Below are 25,040 nucleotides of genomic sequence, written 5' to 3'. Positions count from 1 at the left end.
AACAAACAAACACCGAAATGTATGTACATAGAGTGCAGTAGGTGTGGTAATGTGTACAGATAAATACAGCCAGTATTTATCCTGTGTGGGTGTTGTTCATTTTGAGATCTTTCATTCGTATTATTTTACATATTTATTTTATAAACGGTGGTGTTCAGCTGCGTGCATCTTCAGATGGACGATTTGCATTTTCCTGGAGTAAAAGTGAAGTGACACGAGGCGACAGGACAGAAAGCTGTCTGATTGTTGTGAACGATCAACGCATCACAACTCGATTGGTCAAAATCATGACAGAGGTCGGCGACGCACCAATCAGCAGAAAGAGCGATGAGACGCTGTCCATTCAGCTCTCCGCTCGCACTTCACCGTCTTACGAGAATGGGCGTTTGAGGGTGGGGTGACTCAGCCGGAAAACAGCCTTTTTTTTTAACACCTTGTAACCTGCGGATCGGAGTTCACTGGTGAGTGAGATTTGCTTTTACTGAACATTTTCACTGTGGAATTTGAATTGAAACGTGCAACGGCGAAAATCAAAGCAGAAATATGAACGTATTTAAGCGGCGGTCGCTGTTTTGTACGGTGATGTTGCCCGGGGTCAGGACATACGTCGGCTGTCACAGCACTGTCAAAGTAATGGCAGGAGGAAATATTAGCCAACTGTAACTTGACGGTTAGCCGGAGAAGATGTAATACTGTATTTATAAGTCACGTCTACATTCGTAAAAGTCTGTTTGATAGCATTAGCTTGCTTTTCCAGTCAGTCTGTCATTTCTAATACAAAGTTGAGTTAGCTTCATTTACGAGACTTGGTGCAGCAGCTAGCTGCTCGGTGGCGGTGGAGGCGCTTAAAAAATCTCAGAAAAGAGGAGCACTGTTTGGTGTTTTCCCTCATCAGCAACCACAGCTAAAAGAAGGGGCAGAAGAAATGAAGAAGGGGTCACCATAGACTAGTGTCACCTTTTGTCTTGGGTGCAGATAATGCCCTTTCTAAATGCCAAATGAAAACTTTCTTTCTAAAGTAGCGGGTTAACAATCTCTCAGGTCTAAGGAAAAGACTCCTCGCAGTCTAACAGGGTTTTTCTCCCTTAATATCATCCTAACCCGTTTTTTCTGGAGATCATAACCTCTACAACCTGCAGCTCGGATTAACAGAGGTGCATTTGGGATCCTCTACCAAAGGTTGGTTAGCTCTTAGTGGGGAAAGGGCAAGCACAACTCTGCCTGATGCTTCACAGCCCAGTGTTGACTCATTGCAGGCTAACGTATAGCAACACTTACTGTAAGAGCATCATCTTCCAGATGTGGGCTGACATGCTACCCCACCCTTACAAACCCTCAGCAAGCAGCATTCACAAGACAAAAAAAGCTCTCGGCTGTCTGGCTGCTCCCTTACACTTAAAGACTTTTTATGTTAAAAAAAAAAAAATTATTCACTTATTGCTCTATATATGACGTACTGTGTAGGAATGTGGGGAAACACAAGGCGGGCAGTCTTTTTACTATTAAAAAAGCCATATGAATGATAACAAACTCTATGACTAGTCAGTAAATCCATTATTTATTCAATTAAATACACAGAAATTCAAAGATTATATTAGATTAGACTATAACATAGTTTAAATGATATACAAAGCATGCAATCCACAATTACCACTTAATATCCAGAAGCTGTTTAAAATGAGGGATAACAAACACAAATGACGAGGTATGATGAGGATTATTCAGTTTAGTGTGAAGATGCTTTAAGTACTGAGAGTTTATCTGTAGCTGGATTTGACATGAGCGATTTATTTCTTTTTCTTGTTTAGTTGCGATTCTTTTTAAAATGTTCCTTTTTTTTTTGCTGATTTTAGGTGTTCCAAAAGTCTTACCTTTAACCTATACCCTTTTGGATTTCTCATTAATTTCTTGTCATATAAATAAACTGAATAAAGATAAAGAATTTGCAGCCTAAATGCGTTTTTACTCATAGTCTTACTCAAGTCTGACTCAACTAACATATTATTAGGTTAGTAAAACATGAGTTAACTTATAGTTGTACTCCTACAATTACATGAATGAATGTTAAATGGTCACCATATTTCCACTCTCAGTATTCCTTGTCTTACCCTATTTAAAACTATATCAAGGGATTATATAAGATTGCTGTTTCTCAAGATTACATTATGTGACACATAATTTGATTGATGTGTATCCTTTCATTTTAGTGTTAGGGTACATCCATACTAAAAACTATGCTTTAGTTTTTAAAACATGTAATTTTTCCTAATCTGTCTGCATCCACACAGCTTAAAGAGACCATTTTAAAAAAAGCTTCTGACACACTTTTAGTTGGAAAACTCCAGCATTGGATATTTTAGTCCAAACATGCTGATGCTTTTTGTAAAGGGATGACTATGTATGATTGGGTCTTTTAAAATTAAGCCAAAACAATCTAGCAAAGCTCACAAACCTTTTATTTCTACCGTCCCATTGCCATGACTTAATCAAGCATTGTCGCTGTTACTTATCCACAGTTTTGGTCAGAAGTTTACATACACTCATCGTGGGCAGGAATATCATGGCAATTTGTGATTTCTTTGAACTGTTCTTTTTCCAAGGTGGAATTATTGCACACCATACATCTTTAATGACTTAAAAAAAAACAAAATTAGGTGCACAAGTTTGAATTTATTTTAGATTTACTCTAATCCACACAGCCTCAAACATATATATGTACACCCACACTAATGATTTGTTTAAATGTCTCTTAGCAAAAGCATCTAAACCAGATGCTTTTGGTAGCCATCAACAACCTTCAGTACCACTTATGAAAAGATTTGAGTGAGTGAATATTTGTGAGCCTGTATATATACTTTGATCCTGTGTGAATTAGAAAAAATGTGCACTTTACGCTTCCCTGTTCCTGATCCTTTTTTATTTTTATAACCTACCATACAGTGTTTTAGCATCTAATAGGCGTTCATGTTAATGGATCTACTCTACTTTTTATTTCAGTCAATAACTATAAGTGTGTTGTTTTTTTTTGTAATGTAGTGGTAAGTATCAGCTACCTGCCTCAGATTGCGATGATACTGTACATTTCAAAATGTTGGTCAAATGGCACTTGGACATTTTGTGCTCTTGTGTTTCACTCTTTAAGAGAATCTTTATTTCAATTTCTTTTTGTCAAGTGCAGCATGGACGAACATCCCTCTGCAGTTGAAGTAAGCAGTAATAGAACCAGAGGATGTGTGTGTTTATATTTCGTTCTTAGGGCTTTACAAGCTGACCATATATTTAGAAAAAGCTATGCATGCTCCACCTCTTCAGGCCCTTCAGATTGGGAAGTGATACATTTATTCCTGTGACAGCCTAGAGTTAACATTAACCCACCCACCTTGCAGTGACACGGTATGGTGGGGGTACAGTTTCTGGCCACTGGGACGAGCGCACTTTCCTGTTTTCATGCCTTCCCTGAAGTTTGACCATGACATGCTTTCACTGTGTGCTGCTGCCAGACACAAAGCAGACCTCTGTGCCTGTGTTGTGCCCAGTGTGCTACGGTATGGCTGTCACTTGTCAGTCTGAAAGGGCTTCTAGCGTTACCATAGCGGAAAAGTAGCATTGCATGCCTGTGGCTGGCAGTGGAAGTGTCTGCAATTCAGTCATTAATGAGATTAGTCTTGGTTATGCCTTGTGTTCAGCTCTGCAGGAATTTGTGTAGACTACTACACAAAGACTACTTTTGACCCAGCAGAGCAGTGGTGTCAAATTCATTTCAGTTTTGCGGGCTGCTTGCATTTGAGTTTGCTCTCAAATGAGCTGAGCCCAGTAAAACCAACGACTAGAAATGTGGGCTTAGTTCTTAATATCTCATTTAAAATAAAATAAAAAAAAACCTCACACCAAATATATTCAGTAAATTAACAAATAATGAAGTGCAGCCTCAGTCTTTATGAAAAATAAGAACAAACTCAGCTTTCCACACTTAGTTTACTGCCATGACATAGTAATGAACTTTTTTGTACTCTTTAATGACTAATTGGAAGTATCGATGACTTCTTTACATTTTGGACCCTTGGGTGTTCCCTGTGCTGGATGTTTGACACCCTTACAGAAGAAGAAGAGGGAATGTCTTTCAGGGTGACCACACAAGATTCCCAAGTCAAATTAGAGATTAATATTATGCATACTGTTCACTGCCTTGATTTATTTCCGTTACCTCCATCTGAGTGATTCAAATGGAAAAAAATAGGACTCATAGTGTAAATTATGGGGCCTTTATCAGGGCCTTCAAATTATGTTGAAGGCCCTGATTTATACTGATGTGGACATTTGTAAGGGGGTAAAAACTGATCACAGAAGGAGAAAACAACATACACCTAAAGCAATAAAACTGTCAGGAGAAACTGCTGTAAGACCTACCTGTCCTGTCCTGTGTTCTGGGCCAGAAATGTACACATCCTTCAGCAAGTGACATTTTTGTCATTTGTTTGGGAAGAGTTAGCGGGTGCTTTCCAAGCTAACAAACTGACTGCACCCCCTGGGTAGTACAGCCTTCAATGCCTCAGCTGCTTCTCCAACAGAGATGGATTTTTTACATATAAACAACTATTGGCTGTGTATGTCTGTAAAATACAAACTGGAAAAGTTGATGTCCACAGCCTTCAGCAGATGACATAAAAGAAAAAAGAATTTGAAACAGAAAACAGATTTGTTTTCTTTTTGTTGTTGTTGTTGTTGTTTTGATTGTATTAAAGCTGTTTGCTAGTGGAGCAAGAAAGATAGGTGTTATATTCAAAAGCGCTTTCATCACCTGGCAGTATAATGAAAAAAAGAACTAATGAAATTTCAGATGATAGAGAACAGATGACTATTTTCTGCACATGTAAGCACAAGTGTTCTTTTTAAACTTTGACTTGCCCTTTGGTATCTCTTGGATACAAAAAACGTTAAAAGCTGTTGTCCTATATCATTTCATAACTAAGTTAATAAAACTCTGTATATTCACTGGCCACTTGCACCATGCTAGTACAGGATTGGATCTCCTTTTGCTTTCAAAACTCTGGAGTTTGAGCTTTGTGACATAGTGTGTTATCTGTTGGAAGCAGCCATTAGAAGATTGGTACACTGTGGTCATAAAGGGATGGACGGGGTCAGCAGCAGTACTGAAGCAGGCTGTGGCATTTAAACAATCCTCAGTTGGTACTCAGGAGCCCAAAGTGTGCCACGACAATATCCCAAAAACGGGTTAAACCACTGATGCAATGCTGGATGGCTCTATGGTTTTGTTTTTTTACACCGAACTCTGACCCTACCATCTAAATGTTGCAACAGAAATTGAAACTCATCAGACTAGGTAACATTTTTCCAATCTTCTGTTGTCCCATTTTGGTGACTGAATTGTAACCTCAGTTTGCCTTTTTGAGTCTGACCATTCTCTTGTGATCTCTGGTATCACTGAGGCATTTTCAGACAATGAGCTTTTCTTTTTCTGACCATTTATTTAGTCTATAAACTCTAGAGACTGTTATGTTGGGAGTTGATTACATTGCCTTTCCTTCCCATTCTCAACTTTTTGAAATTCAGCAGGTCGCCTTGACCCTGTCTGCATGCCTAAATGCATCGAGCTGCTGCTGTGTAATGATCTGATTAGAAATTTATGTTAATGAGTAGTAGGTGTACCTAATGTAGTGGCCTGTGAGTGTATATATGGGGCAATTAAAAAAGAAAGTCCTTATATTTATACTGAAAATTGTATTATCAAAAGACAAGAAGTGAATAAAACTGGACTATATATATCGTTTTCCATTTTTAAAACATAGATCTAGAGTTAAATTTATTGATTTATAACTGTGACCTCAACTTTGGCCTGATGGTGGCACCAGAGTTCTATTTAAGAGTTTCAGCTGAGCACAAAGACTGTTGACTCTGAATTGTGAGCATTTGACATTAGAAGCAGTATTGTTGATTTTGACAGAAAATTGTTGGCCCCTGCAGCAGAGTGAGTGTTGACTTGAGGATCAAATTCCAGTAAATAAGCCCTGCTAATGTTTAACGGAAGTTGCTCCCTTACATTGCAGGCCAAAAACATGCTGACATGAAAAAGTCCAGTCGCCTCAGGTGTGAGTTTACCTTTGGACCGATGATGGTGGTGAATAGATCGTAGGATAGACCTCAAAATCTGTACCTGTATTTCTTGCACCATCACCGTTTAAGTTTACATGTAAACTGTAAAGGCCTGTCTTCAGACTCAAATAGCAATTAGGTCTTCTAAATAAAGGAGTGGCAGAGAAAATATAAGAAACAGTAGGAAAGAAATCAAGGCAATAGAACAGAATAGCAGAAATGCTTCATCTTTGTCCTCTGAACATAGTTTGTGCATAAAATCCCTGCATCTTTGCTTAAATGTTTTCAGCAGGTAGCGTAGTCCCCTGCTGTTATAAAACTTTTCATCATCCCTGTTAAATACCATCATGTGTACTATTGCATTCTTGATTACTAACCATAAAAGGCTGGACTGACTCTGCTATTTTGATATTATCAGATTAATACTAATTTGCACAAATCCTTATTATTCTTATAGTGTAAAAAAGAAATTCATTTTTAAAATCAATACAAAAAATTAGTTACATTTATTTATATAATGCCTTTTACAGACATAAAAGTTACAAAGCGCTGTACAACAACTAAAACCAATAGAGAGTGACTCACACTTGCGTTTAAACTATATAGAGCTCACTTTTTAGACCTTATTTCTGTGTCCCATTTCACTGTGGTTGCCCAGCAGTGATAAAAGCAACACAAAACAAAGCAGTTTAACACCAACACATTGGTAACACAAACAGAAGAGAGCTTAGCAACCACAGGACTGTTGTTTGCGCTTAAACCACAGACCCGTGCATACTGATTTATGATGTTCATGTGGTTAATAATTGCATCTATTACACACATTTTATACATTTTAACGTATGTTACAGCTGAATTATAAACTGATTAATTGGTTTGCTGTTGAACAGAAAATTAATCTGTAAATGTTGAAATTGGGAATGGACCTATTCTCAAATTATGGTTGATGCTGATTTATCATATTTGTTCGTATAGTCTTGTTTGTTATTCATTTCCCCTTTTGTGTCAGGCAATCAAATAATAACAAAATAATACAAAATAACAGTTTTAAAGGCTTTACATCCTTTTTATTACACTGTCTTTAACTACATATCCAGCTTAAAAATGCAGTGATACAGCTGCCAATGCCAAATATAATCTTAGTTTATTTTAGTAGGCAACACTATGGACTAATATGTTGATGCAAAGCTAGTAAAAGCTAAAATTGCAAAAGGAATGCTTTTTCCACTTTCTCAAAGAAAACTACTTGTCATAATTGTTAATATACTGCTGTTTGTCTTGGATTTCATGACATTTGAAGACACCACTTGCATTTTGGGTAATGGTTATAATGCACTGATATATAAAGGCCAGTATTTGTCCTTGTGGCTTGTATCAGCGTATCAGTGATTGAGGTGGTGTGTTTATATTTTGTGTCATATCAGTTTTTGATGGCTAAATGATTTAAAAAAAATGTACTAAAGAGCTAGAAAAGTATAAGCAAGGAAGCAATTTATTTATATAGCACTTTCAGAACAACTCCCAGCTGAACACGAAGTGCTGTACACTTGACATGCCAGAAATGATACATTGAATAAGTTAAAATAAATAAATAAATAAATGAATAAATAAAGATAAAAAATAAGATGATAATTAAAATTACATTTAAAATAATAAAATACCCTGGCTTTCACTGTATGACCACTAGGGTGGACTCCAGCCCCCCTGTGACCCCAAATTAGGTTAGCGGTTTAGAACATGGATGGATTGCTTTGTTTCTCTGGAACAAAGGTGAAATGACTATCGTCAATGACATAATTTTGATTTTCACATTAGCTTCACAATTGGTACATCCCAAATAATGGTGATATTTTTTATTTTATTTTACTGATTGGACATTTTGTGATTATAAGTAGATTCCTCGGATCATTTAAAAAGTAAAATAAAATGGATTCTTGTTCTCGGTTGATTTACTGGTGATGATGCTGAGTAATTGATGTTGATTAGATCGATAGTTTGCATACATGCATCATGGTCATGAGGGTTATGCTAATTTGTAGCTTTTAAAGATTCATTTGAGCTGTTCTTTTTCCATGGTGGAATTGTTGTAAACCATTAATCTTAAATGACTTTTAAAAAGTTTTGTGAACTGGTTTGAACTTATTTTGGATTTACTCTAATCTGCAGACCCTCAAAAAAATTTTGGTAGTCATCAACAAACTTCTGACATAACTCTGGCTGGATATTTGAACACTTCTTACGAGAATTGGTAGAGTTGTTGGTTTCGTGGCACAGACCCAGCTTTAAGTGTAGTGCATACATTTTCAATGGCATTGAGGTTTGGGTTTTGGAAGTCTATTCAAGTCTATTTTAGGTGAAGTTGTACAATTTGGAGATAGTCTTCCTTCATTATTCTGCCCACTTTGTGCAATATACCAGTACCACTGGACATGATGCCCCAGAACATAATGCTACCACTACCATATTTTTAAAAAATGTATCCTGTACAGTATTTCCACCCTGGAAAAAGAACAACTCAAAGAAATCATTAAAAGTTAACTTGATATTCATGCCCATGATGAGCATGTGTAAACTTCTGACTGAAATTCAAGATGTTTTGGTGTTCCAATAAAGTAAAATCCCCAGGACTGTTTATTGGGGTTTAATCAACTCAAACAAAAATGGTCAAAAACTAACAGGAAATGCATACACTTATGTTAGTAAGGTAACAGACTCTTTGCTTTAACTGTATGCGCACAGTCCCCCCTCCCCACGGGCCCATATTGAGCCAACAAAGCAACCTCTGATTTTCATGGACACAATTTAATTGATTCAATCATGTGGTTAGTAATCAAAACAGCATTTTATCACACACCATGAATGGACGTGATTTCATCATCAACACTACTGGGTATCGTTTGCCTACATCTGCTTTAATACCAATCAGCTATCTGATGATCTAAATCAAGGTGAAGTGGGTGTGCTGCGTCTTCCCTTTAATCCCATCCCTTCTTTTTAGCTGATTGGTTGTCGCCTCTGAGTTTTTTTTTGTTTTGTTTTTTTTCTTCTTTTAATAAATCCCCTCGCCGCATCTCAAAAAGCGACGAGCATCACACATCGATCTGACCTCCCCGGCGATACTTTTCAGCACTCAAGTAATCAATGAAATTTTGGTGTACTGAAATAGCCCACCATAGGGAAAACCGGCAGCCAACCCCGCGAGTCACGTGGTACAGGGAGCAGCAACGTCATTAGGGCAGAGATTTGTGAGGAATAAGCAGACAGAAGGAGAGAGAGCCCCGGAGGTGCGGCACTTTCTTAGCATTTTGCATCGTTCCTCTTGCTTTTTTTCCCTCGTCCCCCCTCGGCCAGAGAGAGAACAGAGTTTCTGTTCAACATTTTAGAGACCCAAATGCCCGGTCCCACCCAAGCCCTTTCCCCAAATGGAGAGAATAACAACGACATCGTCCAGGACAACGGAACCAACATCATTCCTTACAGGAAAAATACAGTGCGAGGAGAGCGCGCCTACAGGTAAACCAGTGAAATGTCGCATTTGGTTTAATGTCAGGAAAAGAAAATCACACCGCTGCAGACCCCCCCAAAAAACCCGCAATCCGGCCTCCTCCTCTTCTTCGGCGTTTTCCTCCCTGCACCCATCCGCTTTTTCCCCCCACTCACCAATCACACTCCCCTGTCATGTTAGCCCTCTGTACCCGACACTGTGTCGTAAATCGCTCTTAAGTTAGCTTAAACCCTCCCCCTGCTTCTCCAGTAGCACCCGAAACCACTGCTGGGACTAGCATGTAACGCTGTCAACTGTTTTATTGTATTAAGTGGTGCGCAATGGCACAGGCACGTTTTTTGGAGGAGTAGGTCCAGCTTGTCAGATGACAGGACTACACAGACAGCTCCTCCTGTTCCTCCTCCTGCTGCTGCTGCTAGAATATTCCCATCGTGACTTGACACTCCGCAGCTACTGAATCCCCCCACCGCCATTAATATGTGTCTGGGTGATGTTGTACTGTGGGTGTCTGTAAGGGGGGGACCCTCTATTAAGACTTGCCGCACAAGCCCGGTTTCTTCTTATTGAATTGAAGCATCAAGCCCAGCCCTGGTGTCGGCAGGCTATCCCTGCAAGGCTAACAAAGCATGCTAAGCGGCGCATACATCCGCTTTGTTGACATGGAGAGGGGCTGGCCCAGTTTCCTTCCTAGAGCCGAGGCTCTGCTGCTGCTGCAGTGGTCTGATAACCCAACTTTAACGCTGAATGGTTGGGGTTATTATTATGCTGCATAACCTGGTGTCTGTTTGAGGGGGATGATTTGGCACCATATTATCGCGGTTATAAAACCACCAGATGGGTGTTTCTTTTAATGCAGCTGTTCTTGTCTGTGAAATGTTGTAAAAATTAGAATCAGTATTGAGATCAGCTCGACTTCTTGCATTGAGGACTGTAGACCTGCTAACAGTCTTTGGAGAAGTGAGATTGTGGGTTTTAGAGAAGGCCTCAAGGCAAAAACAGCAGTCAGTGAGAAAATAAATGCTTTATCTTGCATTCCTTGCTGTTGGAAGTCAATATTGTAGTTGAATTTAGGTTTTTTAATTCATTGCACAGCTTTGCTCCTTGCACAGGAACATTATAAAGCTGCAGTAATATGTGCAATGACATATTTGCATGTTTATATATTACTGATTGTGTTTTAAAGAGCTCATTTCCATTATTATGATGCTCTGTTGCAATTCTCTGAATGATCATTTTTTCATATTTCAGATATTCTCAGGTGGGATGTCCACTCATGTGCAGACTTTCCTTCCACAGTGTCTCACTCTAAGAGTTAACAAATGAATTAGGAAGAAATAACTGTTTTGTTGACTTCTTTTAAATGTGTAGCTTAAGGGTCAAAGTTTGAGTTTACTGATGTATCTTTGGCACATTGCATGCTTTCAGTATGCACACTGCAAGTAGAGCAGGTGCCCTGAGGCCTCCAAAGTCACAGTTTTGCAATCGGATCAAATCTAATCAGCCTTTGCAACAGCTTCTATCTGCTCCGCTGTGCAGGAAAAGTCAAATTAAAAGATCCCTTTTTCATCCTGCAATGTATTATAAGTATCTACAGGAGATCATCACCTCACTCAGTCATTCATTTGGTTAAAAAAAACTGCTCAGATATTTTAAGGAGCTTGGAAATAAAGGGACTGGACTTCTTAAAGACATTTCACCTCTCATCCGAGAAGCCTTTTCAGTTCTAAAACCAAAAGGCGGAGAGTCCCTATTCAGATATGACTGTTTCTCAAAGTGTATAGCAAAGAACTGTTTATGCTGAGATAATTGAATCTGCTTTGAGTTTGCAGACAAAGTTACCCCCACAAACCCAGGGTAATTTCTTGAATTTATTGCTGTGCTTTTGTCCCGTGTTCCACCGCTGTGTGGTTATTTTAATGTGACTTAACTTGTTAAGCAAATAGTCTTGCATACAGAGATCATTTTGCCAAAGATAACATTGATTCGTGCCAGATTTCAATCTCCAAGCCCAAACTTGTATTTCCAGTATCAAACTGTGATCTTATTTCCACCTCTACTGCTTTGTGTTATAGTTTGCCTAACAGTCTATGACAGACTGTTAGGGAGGGCTTTGGACTCTGTGTGTCACACCTGAGGACGATAATGCGAACATTAATATTGTTGACATGTAGCAGCCAGGGGTCGGGTGGCATTGGGGGGGTTCAGAGTATGTTTTATGCTGCTGGGCTTCTTTGCGGGTCAGTCTGGGCATGTGGAGAAATGCTAAAGATCAACTCACGTGCTATGTCTAGATGCAGTCTCACTGTTTGGTTTCCAGGCTGAAGATTTTATTTAAGAGATTATACCAATCTGTATAGTTTAACTGATTGGGCTAAACATGAGCAAAGCAGTTAGGATTTGTTTGGCCAGTAGTTGTTCTAATTAACCAACATTAACTGTCCAGCAGCTCTTTTTTTGTGGCCTTTTTTAGATTTTAAAGTCTTGAGACATAATTTTAATGTATTTCATGTGAAAAGGAAATGTGATTTAGATCTAGTCTTTGTGTTTTGAAATAATTTAAGCTGGGCTGTTTTATTGTATATTGAATAGTCAACTGAATTTGCATTAGTATAAACTGTTTATTGATGGTTTTTGTGTATTACCAATTCTTATTTCACTTTCCAAGGGACTGCAGATAGCTGAGTCTCTGAGAAGACTTTTTAAAAAAAAAAAAAAAAAATACATCGTCTCACAGTAAATAGCAGCCCCTTGTCACCATGTCTTAAAATCTTAACCTATTTGAGAAGTTGTCCCATTTTTGAAGACCAACAAACTGACTTGAGACAGAAAGAAATAGGACTTCTATCACAGCAACCTAGCTTTTGTTTTTCAGTGTTGTTTCCTTTCTATTGCAGTTGGGGGATGGCGGTCAACGTATACTCTACCTCAATAACCCAGGAGACTATGAGCAGGCATGACATTACTGCCTGGGTTAACGATATCCTCTGCCTAAACTACACGAAAGTGGAGCAGCTCTCCTCAGGTGAGAACAGACGGACCTTTAAAAAGAAAGGAAAAAAAAACTTGTTCATCTCTCTCGCTTCAGCTCATCCTCTTCCTTCCTCCTCCTGTGCCCGAGTCGCTGTCTGAAATGGGGGGTGTGTGTTTTTAGTGGTTGGTCTTCGCCTGAATAGCTTTCGGTGTAAGCTGGCGGTTAAAGCAACCTGTGGAAACATGTTCACCTCTCCCTGGAAGAGAGTTGTCTATAAATAAACTCTGCCGTGTGCTCTCCTGCTGTGACCAAGTAATCCAATTTCAATCACCCTCTGCCTACACAAACACATGCACACCCACCTCCTTTTCTCAGGGTGTGGTTTGGTTTAGATGGTTTTTCTCATGAGCTCCTTGGTTGGGTTCATGTGAGCTTTACCTAAGGTTGAACTGGTGTCCTCTTTTCAAATGGATCGCTAAACTTCAGTTAATGTGAGCCATGTTAACGTGAACGCTCATTAATATTTGTCTTTTTAAAGAAATGAGGTCAAGGATCTGGACAAGCCTCACATGTACAAAGGCAGGCATAAAAAAAAGAATCCTAGACTGTGTGCAATAACATAAGATGTACTTTATTTATCTCCAAACTTTGTGAATGCTTTTGTTACAGCAGCTAAAATTTAAGATTAAACACTGCCTTTAAGAAAATGGGTTTATAGTATATAGATCAATAAGATAAAATGTGGTCATTCAGGAGGAAATCTGAGTACAGCTGCTACTCCTCTGAACAAGTTGAGGTGGTTCACCTAGGATGACTCCTAGGTGAAGTGTTTTGTACATATCTTGCTAGCAGGACAGACCCAAGACAGGCTGGAAACATAAAATAATAGGTAATATAATATAACAAAGTAAATATCTCAAATTTAACCAAGAAAAGAAAAAAAAAAGCTGGCTAAACGTAGTAACAACACAGTAAATATCAAATCACATTCAAGTGACTCCGTATAACAGTGCAGTGCAATAAAGTTGCTTATTGTACACAGTTTTAAGTGTTGTGACTGCAGAGTTTATTTAAGCTGTTAACATGGGAGAACAGATGATTCGCTGCCCGACAGATGTGTGTATTTAAAGAGTTATTGCACGAGTAGAAAAGATTTCCTGTAACTGTGGCAGCACAATCAGTCTGTTAGAGAGTAAGTGGTGTAGAGTGTGGTCAGGATTATTCACGGCATGTTTTTCAGTGTTCTGCTCTCCACCCCCCCTTACATAATTATTCTTGTGGTGCTTAACTATTTTTATTATTAATAATTCTTTAGGAGCTGCTTATTGCCAGTTCATGGATCTGCTCTTCCCTGGCTGCATCAGTCTTAAGAAGGTCAAGTTTCAAGCTAAACTAGAACACGAGTACATTCACAATTTCAAACTGCTGCAGGCATCCTTCAAAAGGATGAACGTGGACAAGGTGAGTGTCCTGAATATCTTTTACCTTTGTTTTTTTTTTTGTTTTGTTTTGTTTTGTTTTTTTCACCTCGTTTTACTGTTCGGGGGTTTTAACAGAGTCTTTTTTTTTTTTTCTTTTTTCTTCAGATTATTCCTGTGGAGAAACTGGTCAAAGGCAGATTTCAGGACAATCTCGATTTCATCCAGTGGTTTAAGAAATTCTTTGACGCCAATTACGACGGCAAAGATTACGACCCAGTTGCAGCCAGGCAGGGTCAGGATGCCATCCCCCCGCCTGATCCCGGTGAGCAAATCTTCAACCTGCCAAAGAAGTCTCACCATGCAGCCAGTTCTCCTACCGCAGGTAAGATTCAACTGATGAATAAAACAAAATGAAGGTTATAAATTATGCATGTATGCTTACTTTTATTTGCACATTTTTTTTTGACACCTTTGCACTGGATGTATATGGTATCAAATGGCTAGACTGTTACTTTTCCTGTTCATATATCAGCTCCTGTGATTATTGGGTCTGATTTGTCAAGTTTACACTCAGATATGGTGACAAGCGACTCTTTATTCATAAATATTTCTTCGCTGCAGGAGCATCCAGGTCGAGCTCTACTACTCCTAAGTCTTCAACGCCAACATCCAGACCCTCGTCCGCCAAAAAGATCCCCGCATCCGTGTCAACTCCTGCCAAAGGAGAGAAAGAACTGGAAGCACAAGTCACGCATCTTACTGAGCAGGTACGTCTGTGTAAAGCTCAATTGTGAGTTGTTGTTTTTTTTTTAATTTTTAATTTTTTATAAACCTTTCAGCTGTAAACGGCTGGTAGGGCGATAACAATACCGTAACGGGTGGCGGCATGGACATCCATTTGTGAATGTGATAACTTGAAAGTGAGGAAATGTAGGATTTTGAAAGTGATAACACAGGTGTATCTATTTAAAATCTTGGATGAGTTTGAATCTCAGTGACCTCAAGGTCAGAAGTCAAGTTTTCTAAAAATCTTTTGAATGCAATAACTAAGTAGGAAGTCACCTAGCATTTTTAAAATTGTTACTCAATGTTATTGTGACTCAAATAACTGGATCCTAATTTATTAACATCATAGAATGATAGACTGTAGAATTTATTCTATGTTTATCTAAGGGCCAGTTTATGCTCACTGCTCTCACCAAATGACAGAAGTGATGTCACTTGCAGTAAGGCATGGCATGTTTTGGCATTTTTTTCGGCCAGCCGTGCACCTTTTCGGATGTTTGCTATTGCAGCCTCAGCTATTTAAAAAAATTGACAGGCTTGAGGCAAGGTTGTCTATATGGGCATATATATGACACATGTATGCAGGAGCGCAGGGATTCCCATATGGTACAGAACTCATGGAGCAGCTGAAGAAGATCGCAAAAAGACAAAAGCGCCACAGTGACGAGTAGAAATGGACGTAGCTGTGCAATATCAGCACATCGGTGTGAGACGTGACCAGTGCGGCGAGCATAACTAGGGTTGAAGACTCTGTCTCTGTCAGGCTGTCAGCCAGCTTCCCTGCACTGAATCTCCCATATGTTACTACGGTGATCACTGTGTAAATCAGCCTGCATGAAGCTGCAGAGACACACAACCACTAATCAATGTGAATTATATTTGATGTGTCATAATCAGTTGCACTAATGGAAAACTGCCCGTCACAGTTGGCATCGTGTTGGAGTTGATGTGAAACTGAGTCTGAATTTACTATGTATATATTTTTGAATGGAACTAAATTTGAAAGACGGAGTCATTTCATGTTGAAGTACAGTCGTTAAGTGCAGGAGTTTTGACACATTTTTCACTCCAAATGGCCCAGATTTGTATTACTTGGTCAAATATTACAGGTCGGTAAGTAAACTGTCTTTTCTCTTTGATAAGATATAGTTTTATCTTCAGTTGTCTGCATGTTGTCCCTCCAGGCTTTAACTATTTGGTCGTGTTTGTGGTCCAATGTAAAATTGGTTGGTTGGCCCTCACTGAATCAGGTTGGTAATCAGTGTGGGCGAATGACAGAATAAAATTGCTGTTTTCTAGCTTCCTGGCATGGTCCTCACTGACACTGATTCGTGTTCCTCCGTCCACTGGATTAAAATGGAGGGTCGTCTCTTCATTTACTCGTTGCCATGGTGAATCCTGGTATTGGAGCTCCATTGATGATGGCTGTTCTTCTGCTACACATACGCTTGACTGAGAGAGAACATACTCAGAAATGATTCAATAATAACTAATAGCTGTGATCAACTTCTGTGGCACTCAAAACTCAAACTGAGTTTGTTAAACCTGCTTTGTGGAACATGACCAAAGTCGCCCCCTGCTGGCTGTAAGAAAGGGTGCAGATTTAAGGCACTTGTACATTTCACTTTTCAGACCTGGAGCTACATCTATCTTTTATATACAGTCTGTGTCAAATTAGGAGTCAGACCTAAATCCACTTCTTACTCTGGATAGACTAATGGTTCCTTAGAAAGCTGGTATAGCAATAGGCTGTGATTGATGTTACACCTGACACATCATATTTGGAGATTCAAAGTACTATAGATTTAAAATCTTAGCAGACATTCAACTTGTTTCCAGATATTAAAAATAGCACTGAGGCATTTTAAAGGCACTGTATGTGGTTGGGTTAAAAAAAAAAAAACTGTGCATACAAAGCTGCTAAATGCTTTGTGGATATTGTGTAGTTGTTCCACTCTGAGATCCAAAATGTTGCTGGCTGCATTACATTTGGTACAGTACATGTCAGATTCAAGCCAAGGATTAAACTAAGAAGAAGCGGGCTTGGAGCTCTTGTGCAGTGACCACAAGCCAGAAAATGCTGCCAGGCAGCATTTGATTTAATTATTTATTTATTTTTATGTACATTTGTTAAGCAGAAACTGGTGAATAGAAGACAAAGACTTAACTGATCGGTAGATCCTTTACTGATATAATGATTGCATTCAATCATTCAGAGCTGCTCTAGTGCTCAAATCACATGTAACTGAAGACAACTTGTATCAATTAAACAGTTTATCTTGAGTCGTTTTCTTAGAAAGAATCATCCGGATCAGTTTTAATCAGCTTTGTCTTTCTCCTCTGCTTATCTTTTAACGTTGGGAGTCTGTTCAGAGTTTGTGTGTTTTGAAATGCTTGAACATTTATTTTTGCAGGTGAACACACTAAAGTTGGCACTGGAAGGAGTGGAGAAGGAGCGAGACTACTACTTCAGCAAGCTGCGAGAGGTGGAGCTGCTCTGTCAGGAACAGGGGGAGGAAAACGCCCCATTTGTCGATCGGCTAATGGAGATCCTGTACGCCTCCGATGAGCAGGTCAGTCTGGGCCTTTAGATTGATCCGAGCAGGATTCGGGGCTCCACGTGCTCATTCTTTGTTGAGGAAATCATGTGGATTTAATTCAGTGTTTGTGTGCAGTCACATGCGCTTGCCTCAACTCTCGCTTTCTTTTTTAGGAACGAGGGGAGCTAGCTGAGGGCGACGGACAGGAAGTGGACCAGCAAGCCCACGAAGAGGTGCCAGACGATCAGCAGGAGGAGCAGGATGAATACTGACTGCCATCATCCTTCACCGCAGTTACACCCCACTCTCTCTTTATTTTATTTTTTTTAATTTAATTTTTTTGACTATGTGAGAACTGTTACAGGATTTTCATTTGTCCTCATTTTTATTTTTCATCCTCTCCGAAACTGAGCACATGAAGAAGCCTCCTGAAAGAAGCACCATCACAGGTTTTTGTTTGGGTTTTTTTTGTACCCCTCTGCTCACTGTTCAATGTTTCTTGTGACTTTTGGTGAACTGCTGTGGCGGGTTTGTGGCAATGACCTCCACCAGCGGACAAGCTCAGACCATCAGAGGACTGTGTGGGCGCAAAGTCAATTCAAATCCTGCAGTAGATGTGATGAAATGCTGAAGTTTAGACAGGTAACCACTACCTGTCAGTGCAAGTGTTAGACTCCCTGCTATTTTTATTTTTTTCATATCAACAATATTAATCATAAGAATGCAATAAGCAAAGCCCTGGAAGGGCTCGTAGTAGCTCTTATTTAACCTCCTTCCATATGTTGCACTGACATTTGACTTCGTATTGGACAATCTGTCCATAGACCCTCACCGTATTTATTATTGTTGTTGTTATTAAGACTTAGGAATAGTGCAAGGATCTGAATTGCATCCTCGTGAAGGAGGATAATAAAATGTAGTTAAATCCCAACTGTATGACTGTGTCACAGCTGTCATTACAAATTACAAGATTTCAGATAATCAGTGTGCTCGGCTTAGCGTTTGTTCCCACCACACAAGGTGGCTTTAGTGATAGAGATTTAAACCGTAAACATAGGGAAGGAAGAAACATCATTGTGGAGTAGTCTTATGATGAAGCAGCAGTTTTAAGTTGTAAACCTCCGCTGGAACTGTTGGGATATTTTTTATTATTATTTTTTTTAATCACAGGTCTTAGGGAGATGTCAGTTCACTGAGCAATTTGTTACACTATATTCCAGTAAGTACATTGTATACCCTTTCTTAATATTGCATTTACTAATATTGAACTGGGCAGTGCACCACGATGCTTTAGTCATATATTATTGTGTAAATGAAAAAGAATGTAAACATGTACTGTCAATAATTAATGAATGGTAAATGTTTTGTTTTCTTTTTTTTATGTCCCACTCATTATGCATTCCCCGACAAAAAATCGTGTTGCATGTTTGCATTTTATTTGTGAATAACTTGACCTGCTTTTTACATATTTAATAAAAAAATTTAAAAAAAACATGTTAAGTGAGCTTTTGTATGTTTAACCTGCTCTTTGAAAGATGTTGAGATTCGAATGGATTTGCTGTAATAAAAATCACCTTTTGAGTCCACGGGAGGTTGTTGTCCGTCAATCCATTTTCTTCCACTTATTCGGGGCCGGGTCGCAGGGCAGCCATCTAAGCACACTAGAGGCGAAACTATGAAACAGGAAGTGAGAACATAACTACAACAAGAACTAAAGATGCCAGTATACTGAAGAATATATAAAGATTATGAATGACAAAAAAAAGTCCCAGTCATATCCAGTATCATCACAGAATGACCCTAAATTCATTTAGCATGGCCTGAGATTTAATTTATTCTGTAGCTGATTTCAGACAGAAGGAATTACAAATTAAATTTTATCTTCATTTTCTAAATTAATCTGGGGCTTTAAGGGGACAGGTAGAAGGTACAGGACTTCTTTACATCTGTTCGGCTGGCACTGAGCTTTGTTCTTCAACTCTTCTTCAGTTTCTTTTTGGAGGGGTTTCTGCCTCTTTTCGAGGCTTCAACTCTTCTGGGAAAGGGTTTCCACAAGTTTTAGGAATGTTTATGGGAATTTTTGATCATCCTTCCAGAAGCACATTTGTCAGATCAGATATTTCCTGAGAAGGCCTTGATCACAGTCTCTGCTCTAAATCATCCCAAAGCTGTACTATCGGGTTGAGGTCAGGACACTGTGCAGGCCAGTCAAGTTCTTCCACACCCAGAATGCCAGAAGTGGGATTCATCCTTCCAGAGAACATGTCTCCAATGCTCTAGAGTCCAGGGGTGACGTGCTTTACACCACTACATCCATCGCTTTGCATTGTGCTTGGTAACTAAAGCTTGGATGTAGCTGCTTGGTCATGGAAACCCATTTCATGAACCTCTCTGCACACTGTTATTGAGCTAATCTGAAGGTCACATTAAGTTTGGAGGTCAGGAGTTATTGGCACTGTAGAAAGTTGGCGACTTCTGCCCACTATACCCCTCAGCATCCTCTGACCCTGTTCTGTGATTTGGACGTGACCTGTCACTTAATGGCTTAGTTGTCATCTAACCTAATCCCTCCCACTTTGTTACATTACCAGGTGGCATCCTATCATGGTACTACGCTGGAATTTACTAAGCTCTTGACGACTCTTTCACAAATGTTTGCAGAAGCAGTTTGCATGCCTAGGTGTTTGACTTTACACACCTGTGTCTACGGAAGTGATTGGAACACAGCGAGTGAGTGAATACTTTGGGCAATATAGTGTATCTAGTACAGCATTTATAGTTTGTTTTAACCAGCAACCAAAAAAACCTCTTTCTATATTATCATTTATTAGATTTACTACAAACCATTTTTTCCCCTTTGCCTTCAACAAGTCAAATGTTCTTGAGAAAATCACAAACATCTATTTATTTCATTTTCTGTTTAGTTTTATTTTCCAATTAAGATGCAATTTATGTGAACAACTTAGAGTGTCCAAAAAGTGCAAGGCAAAGACCTCACAGTATTAGGGAGGAAATTGACAATCAGACAAATGTTATCTTTCCAGTGTGTCACCTAGGACCACCAAGGACTAGGTGGGAACAGTGGGAAGGAAAAACTCCCTTTTACAGAAAGAAACCCCTGGCAGAACCAGGGTCAGTAAGGGGTGGTCATCTGCTGCAGCCTATGCATGTATTTTGAAAAGAGGGTTGTAACTTCACATGTAAATAAATATTTCCTTGTCTCTGTTATTCAGTGGTTATGCAGCAGGCGACTGTCTTCCTTAAACCACAAAACATGGAAGAGAAGATTCTTGAGTTGATTTTTTGAGCTGTGCTTTTAAGGCCTCCAAAATGCCTGGAACGACAGTCACATCATTGTTTCAAGCACATATTTTGATCCAAATTTGTGACACAGTTCTTTGTAGATTTGGATGTGCTAATTTTTTTTTTACAGTATTTGGTACCGTAACTCAATTCTTCTACAATCCTCTCCTTCACATAAGTCACTATTTGATGAAAAAATATGTTTGCAACTGATGTGTAGGTTTTGCTAGCAGTGTGACAGACTAATTTTGCAAGACACACAGTTAGAAAAGTCTGGTCAACTCAACATTTCGTAGTCGAACATCCCAAGGAATTAGCTCCCTCTGTTGTTGAGGTCTCTGCACAGTCCTGCTCAAGATTTTTTACTTCAGTGATGCAAAAATCAAGATTGTGGCCATGCAAAGTTTCGCAAGCTATGACTCATTTCATTTCTGTCATAATTTTCAAGCTCATATGGAGCCCTGGATCCTATCACATTCTTATTGTGTAAAAAGAACCTTTCACACAATAAAGCATAGTATTTAAACCAAAATTTGTGATGGAATGTTCAGTTGCAGAAAAAAAAGTGTTTAGATATTTTACTTAAAGTAGGTTAATAGTTCAGAGGTTGTACATTGTAATATATATGAAGTAAAATGACAGTTTTTAGAATCATATACAGTGGGGCAAAAAAGTATTTAGTCAGCCACCGATTGTGCAAGTTCCCCCACTTAAAATGATGACAGAGGTCAGTAATTTGCACCAGAGGTACACTTCAACTGTGAGAGACAGAATGTGAAAAAAAAACCGATGAATTCACATGGTAGGATTTGTAAAGAATTTATTCGTAAATCAGGGTGGAAAATAAGTATTTGGTCACCTCAAACAAGGAAAATCCCTGGCTCTCACAGACCTGTAACATCTTCTGTAAGAAGCTTTTCTGTCCCCCACTCGTTACCTGTATGAATGGCACCTGTTTGACCTCATCATCTGTATAAAAGACACCTGTCCACAGCCTCAACCAGTCAGACTCCAAACTCCGCCATGGCCAAGACCAAAGAGCTTTCGAAGGACACCAGGAAAAGAATTGTAGACCTGCACCAGACTGGGAAGAGTGAATCTACAATAGGGAAGCAGCTTGGTGTGAAAAAATCAACTGTGGGAGCAATCATCAGAAAATGGAAGACATACAAGACCACTGATAATCTCCCTCGATCTGGGGCTCCACGCAAGATCTCATCCCGTGGGGTCAAAATGATCATGAGAACGGTGAGCAAAGATCCCAGAACCACACGGGGGGACCTGGTGAATGACCTGCAGAGAGCTGGGACCAAAGTAACAAAGGTCACCATCAGTAACACACTACAACGGCAGGGAATCAAATCCCGCAGTGCCAGACGTGTTCCGCTGCTGAAGCCAGTGCATGTCCAGGCCCGTCTGAAGTTTGCCAGAGAGCACATGGATGATACAGCAGAGGATTGGGAGAATGTCATGTGGTCAGATGAAACCAAAGTAGAACTTTTTGGTATAAACTCAACTCGTCGTGTTTGGAGGAAGAAGAATACTGAGTTGCATCCCAAGAACACCATACCTACTGTGAAGCATGGGGGTGGAAACATCATGCTATGGGGCTGTTTTTCTGCCAAGGGGACAGGACGACTGATCCGTGTTAAGGACAGAATGAATGGGGCCAAGTATCGTGAGATTTTGAGCCAAAACCTCCTTCCATCAGTGAGAACTTTGAAGATGAAACGAGGCTGGGTCTTCCAACATGACAATGATCCAAAACACACCGCCCGGGCAACAAAGGAGTGGCTCCGTAAGAAGCATTTGAAAGTCCTGGAGTGGCCTAGCCAGTCTCCAGACCTCAACCCCATAGAAAATCTGTGGCGGGAGTTGAAAGTCCGTGTTGCTCGGCGACAGCCCCAAAACATCACTGCTCTTGAGAAGATCTGCATGGAGGAATGGGCCAAAATACCAGCTACTGTGTGTGCAAACCTGGTAAAGACCTATAGTAAACGTTTGACCTCTGTTATTGCCAACAAAGGTTATGTTACAAAGTATTGAGTTGTATTTTTGTTATTGACCAAATACTTATTTTCCACCCTGATTTACGAATAAATTCTTTACAAATCCTACCATGTGAATTCATGGATTTTTTTTTCACATTCTGTCTCTCACAGTTGAAGTGTACCTCTGGTGCAAATTACTGACCTCTGTCATCATTTTAAGTGGGGGAACTTGCACAATCGGTGGCTGACTAAATACTTTTTTGCCCCACTGTACATGACGTCATTGGATAACAGTTACTGATTTATTGCTGTCTATGTCTTTTTCATGTTACAGCTATTGATAATTTTAACTATTTATATGTTGCTTAGTAGCTTGAGTTATAATAATCCACTTAATTTTCGGAATAATACATAACTAAAGCATTTTAAAAAGTAGTAAGAAGTAGAAGAGTAAGAAGTGCAATAATTGGATTCAAAATGGGAGTGGTTGTAGCTCAGAAGGTAGAGCAGGTCATCTACTACTTGGAAGGTTGGTGGTTTGCTGGTTGCTCTATTCTGCACGCCAGATATCCTTGGACAAGATATTTATCCCAAGTTGCTTTCCGATGCATCCATCGGAGTGTGAATATATGTGAAAGTGCTTAAGTGTTTGTATGTAGGTCTGGGCTACTCTAACATTCTTTGTATGAATGGGAGAATGAGGCATAAAGGGCATTGAATGCTTGGGTAGGGAAGAAAAGCTTGAAAAGCTTAAAGACTTTTAAACGGTTATTGTTATTATTAAAGAGAAGGTCCCTTTGCTTCCCTGCAAAAAGGAGAAATGCATTAAAGAGGCTTCCAACATAGATTCCAATTCCAATTAATAATAACAATAACAACAACAACAACAACAATAATAATAATAATAATAACAGTGTGATATGACTCTTTATAAAGAGTAGTAACTTGGCCTGTATATTTACTGTAGTAATGATTTTTGGACTTTTACCTGTATCAGTAGAATAATATACCCTTTGGTACGTATTTAAACTTGTGCAGTTCAGCCTAGTGCAGAAAAGCAAACTCAAGAAGAAAACTGTATTAAGAGTTTGAAGAAAAGTGAATCAATCTAAATTTTACAGGCATAATTGAGTGATTTGGTGTGAGAATCTCACCCATATCCGCCTCCGGTCCACGCTGGTGAGTTATGAAACGCACCTCCAGATTGGGTAAGCGCCACTAGTTTGTGCTTAGCAAACTAGTGAGGGAGGAAACACCGGTAACTTCACAAAGATGGGTTCAAGATATATTATATTGCTAATGACGCTTTGGGGACACGCACACAGACCACTTCAGTAACTCTGCATTGACTGTTTTTTTTCTCAATGAGTTCCAGGAAGGTAAGAAGTATGGTAACTAGCTAGCCAGTTAATGCTACTCAGTGGAGTATAGCTAGTTAGCTTTAGCAGCCCATGTTATCCGGTTTTGCCCGCCCACAGCGGAAAGGGGTTTACCAGCCAGGCTTGTGTTGCTAGAATCATATTTTAACTATTAATAACAGCAAATATAGCCACTGTCATTTGTAATTCGGTTGTCAGAGTAAATACAGGTGAAATTATCATTAAAGCCTCCAGCAGGGTTATTTTAGCAAAAACCGTTAAAGGCTTTTAAAAAAATTATTATTATTAAGCTAACCCCTTTTACTTCTTCACTAATTTTCTGCAGCGTAAAAGGTACTCCAGGGACATAAAGTGCGTTTTCTTTCCCGATGATATCCAAAATGCTCTCGCGAAAGTGGGCAGGGAACCCTCTTCGCTCTCTTCCCTTTCATCCGCTAAGAGCTGGGAGAAGTGTGGAGACAGTTTTTTGGATAGTCCGGTGACAAAGGTGATAAAGATCAACAGCTTTCCGTCCATCTCTTAGCATTATCACCCTGCTACTCCAACTGTGTTCATACTGTGGATTTCTATTTTTTGTTGCAGATCATTCCGTCTTCAGGAAGAAAACTATCTACTCTGAAGAAGCTGAAACAGTTGTCTGCTGCAGGTATCTTGCTCAGTTTGCTGGCCTTTCTTGCTATGGTCCATCTCAGACTTTTCTATCTTCTATCTAACGTCACAACTTTTGATACTCTGTAAGTACCTCATACTTAAGTGTACAGTGCTGTTCACAAGTCAGGGCCCACTCATTTCTTTTAAGTTTGTTAGGAAAATGGGAAATATGTACAGCAGTTATAAAATCATTAGTCTGTGGCAACAGACTAATAGCTTCTTATAATAGCTGTCCGAAGCTTTCCAGAGGAAATGATGTTTCAGAGGGCTTTTACTTTGTAATGCACAGTTAGACTGGATGACAGTGTGAGGGTGTATCCTATTACTCCAGGGCAATTACTAAGTAGAAACAGAAGGTTTCCTTATCATATTTTTCTGAAGC

The 25,040-nt window shown here is 39.4% G+C and overlaps 2 protein-coding genes across 3 annotated transcripts in view; both read left to right on the top strand.

Annotated features, from left to right (window-relative positions):
- Positions 1-373: 373 nt before the first annotated feature.
- mapre2 (microtubule-associated protein, RP/EB family, member 2) lies at positions 374-18,918 on the top strand. 2 transcript variants are annotated; one of them, XM_006786376.3, is made up of 7 exons: positions 374-461; positions 12,511-12,638; positions 13,903-14,048; positions 14,174-14,390; positions 14,630-14,775; positions 17,209-17,367; positions 17,508-18,918. In XM_006786376.3, the coding sequence occupies exons 2-7, from the start codon at positions 12,518-12,520 to the stop codon at positions 17,604-17,606; spliced, it is 888 nt and encodes a 295-aa protein (XP_006786439.1). In that variant the 5' UTR covers positions 374-461; positions 12,511-12,517; the 3' UTR covers positions 17,607-18,918. The 2 variants fall into 2 exon arrangements, with proteins under 2 accessions (XP_006786439.1, XP_006786438.1); XM_006786375.2 differs by lacking the exon at positions 374-461 and adding an exon at positions 9,322-9,624.
- A 4,913-nt stretch (positions 18,919-23,831) lies between these two features.
- spidr (scaffold protein involved in DNA repair) overlaps positions 23,832-25,040 on the top strand; it is a 42,396-nt gene continuing 41,187 nt past the window's right edge. The window contains exons 1-3 of the mRNA XM_087831366.1: positions 23,832-24,007; positions 24,333-24,494; positions 24,590-24,653. Coding sequence (XP_087687492.1) covers positions 23,993-24,007; positions 24,333-24,494; positions 24,590-24,653 — 241 coding nt within the window. The 5' untranslated portion in view covers positions 23,832-23,992. The remainder of the gene's footprint in view (positions 24,008-24,332; positions 24,495-24,589; positions 24,654-25,040) is intronic.

This window comes from Neolamprologus brichardi, chromosome 18 (genome assembly GCF_056152115.1).
Source record: "Neolamprologus brichardi isolate AB-2024 chromosome 18, ASM5615211v1, whole genome shotgun sequence".
In the NCBI taxonomy this organism is placed as follows: domain Eukaryota; kingdom Metazoa; phylum Chordata; class Actinopteri; order Cichliformes; family Cichlidae; genus Neolamprologus; species Neolamprologus brichardi.
The sequence above is the reverse complement of the archived record's forward strand: the minus strand, read 5'-3'. Positions and strand labels throughout refer to the sequence as shown.